This window comes from Helianthus annuus, chromosome 15 (assembly GCF_002127325.2).
Source record: "Helianthus annuus cultivar XRQ/B chromosome 15, HanXRQr2.0-SUNRISE, whole genome shotgun sequence".
In the NCBI taxonomy this organism is placed as follows: domain Eukaryota; kingdom Viridiplantae; phylum Streptophyta; class Magnoliopsida; order Asterales; family Asteraceae; genus Helianthus; species Helianthus annuus.
Genome location: NC_035447.2, coordinates 18,596,684 through 18,599,737, shown reverse-complemented (window position 1 = coordinate 18,599,737; position 3,054 = coordinate 18,596,684). Strand labels below are relative to the sequence as shown.

General features: G+C 45.2%; 1 protein-coding gene across 1 annotated transcript; it reads right to left on the bottom strand.

Moving 5' to 3' along the window:
• Window positions 1-387: 387 nt before the first annotated feature.
• On the bottom strand, window positions 388-2,464 carry LOC110887935. The gene is made up of 2 exons (XM_022135491.1): window positions 1,561-2,464; window positions 388-1,511 (listed from the first exon to the last, which is right to left on the bottom strand). Exons 1-2 carry the CDS (start codon window positions 2,462-2,464, stop codon window positions 388-390), a joined length of 2,028 nt encoding a protein of 675 aa, XP_021991183.1.
• Between the last annotated feature and the right edge of the window lie 590 nt (window positions 2,465-3,054).

Genomic DNA, 3,054 nt, shown 5'->3' with positions numbered 1-3,054 from the left:
TAATAGAACTGAAGTGTGGAATAAACCGTCTGTAAAAAGAAGCAAGCCCATGGAAACTACGAACTTCAGTAATGGTAGTAGGAGTTGGCCAATTTTGAACAGCCGCCACCTTGGATTCATCAACTTGTATCCCATCACCAGAAATAACATACCCCAAGAATAACACTTAAGGGGTCATGAACACACACTTCTTGGTGGCTGCATAAAAAGGGTCCCTGCGAAGTAAGGCCAAAACCTGCCTCACATGCACAACATGGTCGCTGAAAGAAGCACTATAAATGAGAATGTCATCAAAATACACAACCACGAACTTCCCAATAAAAGGTCTAAGAAACTGATTCATCACACGCATAAAAGTACTAGGTGCGTTTGATAAACCAAATGGCATCACCAACCACTCATACAACCCTTCACGAGTCTTGAAGGCAGTCTTCCACTGTCACCCGGTCTAAGACGAATCTGGTAATAACCACTCTTCAAATCTAACTTCGTAAAAATAGTAGCACCACTAATTTGATCAAGCAAATCATCAAGTCGAGGAATAGGAAACCTGTACCTCACAGTAATCTTGTTGATTGCTCGACTGTCAACACACATACGCCAAGTGCCATCTTTTTTTGGAGTCAATAAAGCCGGAACAGCACAAGGGCTCATACTTTCACGAACGTGGCCCTTAGAAATCAACTCCTCAACCTGTCTTCGCAACTCTTCATGCTCAGCAGGGCTCATCCTGTAATGTGGTCTATTGGGTAATTGTGACCCAGGCTCCAAATCAATACGATGTTGGATGCCACGCAAAGGTGGTAATCCATCAGGCAACTCAACAGGAAAAACATCAGAAAATTCCTCAAGCAACGGAACCATTGCATCAGGAATTTCGACTTCCTCAGGCACTGCCTTCCCTATCAAAATAAAAACATTGTCTGTGTCCTCCAACTCATCTTGAAACTGACTGATGGTCAAGAAAGTACCCGACTGTTTTGTGGCTAACTGCTTAGGCTTGCTAGGAACAAGAGTTATCTTCACACCACCAAACAGAAAGCTATAAGTATTGGACCGCCCGTTATGCTCTATATTACATTCATACTCCCAAGGTCTACCCAACAGTAAGTGACACGCGTCCATAGGAACCACATCACACACAACGTCATCTTTGTATGTGGACCCAATAGAAATAGAAACAAGGGCTCTTTTAGATACCGTTACTTCACCCCCCTTTTTAAGCCATTGAAGCTTATAAGGCTTGGGGTCACTTTCTGTTTTCAAAGCCAACTTCTGGACCGCCTCTTCAGATATCAAATTATCACAACTTCCCGAATCCATAACAAATGTGCATACCTTTCCCAAAATGGTACATGTTGAGTGGAAAATGTTATGCTTCAGCCAGTCATCCCTATCCGCCTTTGGTGTATAGCAAGAGCGTCTGACCACCAAGTTTACCCCAACATCACCGGTCACAACCTCTTCTTCATATTCAGTTTCATCATCGTACACTGGGTTATTCTCATACTCTTCATATTGATCATCTTCAGACTCAGCAAAGAAGTGTCTCTTACCAGCCTCTTACACTCAGCTTGACGATGTCCCGTTTCACCACAATTGAAACATCTCGGACCACTACTACTAGCCCCCTTAGAAGTAGGCCCGGTATTGTTAACCCCCGGCCTTTGCTGACTAGGCCCGCCACGAGGTGACCCACTGCCTGACCCAACGTTTCCTCCAGCAGGGTAAATGAACCGCCCACCCGACGGTTTTGCTTCTCAAAGGCCAACGCCCGTTGGTGTGCCTCTGGAATGGTTAACGGGTCAAAAAGATTCACGGACTCCATGATTTGAACCCTCAGACCCCCAACATACCGAGAAACAAGTTGTTCCTCCGGTTCTTGAATATCATTCCTAGCAATCAACAGGTAAAACTCTGTGGTATAATCATCAACCGATTTAGCCCCCTGTTTTAAATTTTGCAGACGTTGGTACATCAACCTTTGAAAATTACGAGGCAAAAAGTTGGACGGCAAGCACTTCTTCATCTTGGTCCATGTCACGATCCTTGACTTTCTGAGCCTATTCCGTGTTAACTTCAATTGTTGCCACCATGCAGAGGCCCTACCACGTAACCTGGTAGCGATCAAGGCCACCCGCTTATTTTCAGACACCTCCTTGTACTCAAACACTTCCTCCACGGTAGCCAACCAATCGATGAACCCCTCCGGATTCAAACTAGTCCCATCAAATTCTGGAATATCAACCCTTATCCCAGAATCCCAACGCCTGTTACCCCCTCCACGTTCACCCCTTGGTCGCCCTTCCTGTTCATCTTCGGAAGTCGAACCATCACCAAATGGGTTACTGAAATCAGAACCAAACCCGTCATTGGGTCCCTGCCTCCTAGGATTGATCAAGTCGGCCATCCGGTCAGTCAACTGATCGACCACCTGATCCAACCGTTGATCCACTCTCGCCATGAGTCGCTGCTCCAACTCTCATTCATACACTTCATCGAGAGGCCTGTTATTGTTTCTCCTCGGAGGCATTTTGAGCCAGGAATTCGGCTCTGATACCAACTGATATAGCGCGTGATACGAAAACGAAGATCAAACACATTGATTCAAAGAATACCTGTGTGTTATTCCCCAACCCCCAAGATTCCACCCAAAAGGCACGGAATTTGAAGTGAAAAATCAATTATGTCAAAATTCAAGTCTGATCATTCATATTACTAGAGAGACATATAAATAGAAACCGAAATTCGAAATGGGCCTAAAAAAGCTAACAGGCCAAACACAAGGCCTAAAATGAAATGCCCAAAATAGTTCAAAAAACATAAAAATGCAAATAACTAATAAAATAAGCGTTTTGTGGCCCGGACGATGACCCAAACCGCCGTAGGCTGTTTGCAGCAAGATGGAGCTCGTTCACACGTTCGTTTCGCCTGGTCGCACGCCCAAAACGGACCCCCGTAGCCCAAGTTAGAGCCATTTTAGTGAAGCCCCTTTTGTTACACGATCTTGGGCCTCCAAATACAAAATAGCCCGCTCTTCCACACTTGGGCCCG

What these genes read in the sequence shown, in the direction of transcription:
- LOC110887935 (XM_022135491.1), bottom strand. Translation starts at nt 2,464, where the DNA reads ATGGCGAGAGTGGATCAACGGTTGGATCAGGTGGTCGATCAGTTGACT. An exon ending in CGTCAAGCTGAGTGTAAGAG is followed by an intron (nt 1,512 to 1,560) that starts GCTGGTAAGAGA and finishes ATCAATATGAAG; the next exon opens with AGTATGAGAATAACCCAGTG.